Source organism: Crocodylus porosus, unplaced genomic scaffold (assembly GCF_001723895.1).
Source record: "Crocodylus porosus isolate Cpor-Errol unplaced genomic scaffold, CroPor_comp1, whole genome shotgun sequence".
Classification (NCBI taxonomy): Eukaryota; Metazoa; Chordata; order Crocodylia; family Crocodylidae; genus Crocodylus; species Crocodylus porosus.
Window position 1 is genome coordinate 1107856 of NW_017728904.1, and position 435 is coordinate 1108290.

General features: G+C 72.9%; 1 protein-coding gene and 1 long non-coding RNA gene across 2 annotated transcripts in view; one reads left to right on the forward strand and one right to left on the reverse strand.

Annotated features, from left to right (window-relative positions):
- The window catches only part of LOC109324788, an 8191-nt gene that overhangs the window by 6731 nt on the left and 1025 nt on the right, over positions 1-435 (reverse strand). The gene's annotated exons all lie outside the window — the stretch shown is intronic.
- Positions 140-435, forward strand: part of LOC109324773 (mothers against decapentaplegic homolog 6-like) — a 165330-nt gene continuing 165034 nt past the window's right edge. Inside the window, exon 1 of the mRNA XM_019556824.1 lies at positions 140-435. Coding sequence (XP_019412369.1) covers positions 172-435 — 264 coding nt within the window. The 5' untranslated portion in view covers positions 140-171.

Consider the following 435-nt stretch of genomic DNA (forward strand, 5'->3'; position numbering starts at 1 on the left):
CGGGCTGTGCGTGTGTGTGCATCTGTGTGCGCATCCATGTGCGTGGGCTGTGTGCGTGTGCATGGGCTGTGTGTGCATGCCCCCCTGGGCAGGCAGGTGGCACACGGGGCTGGATGCAGCAGCCGTACGGGCGGTGCGTGACCCCTCTCCCTCCCCGCAGTTCCCGCATCCATGTTCCGCTCGCGGCGCTCGGGCCTGGTGCGGCGGCTGTGGCGGCAGCGGTGCACGGCGCCGGGCCCCGAGGACGGGCTCGGGGCACTCAAGCCGGCTGCTCACGCCCTCTTCAAAAAGCTGAAGGACGAGGAGCTGGAGCTGCTGGTGCAGGCGGTGGAGAGCCGCGGCGCCCGGGCGTCCGGCTGCGTCTGGGTGCCCCGGGCCGAGCCGCGCGGTGCCAAGCCGGCCCTGCCGCCCCACGTGCTGCTGTGCCGCCTGTAC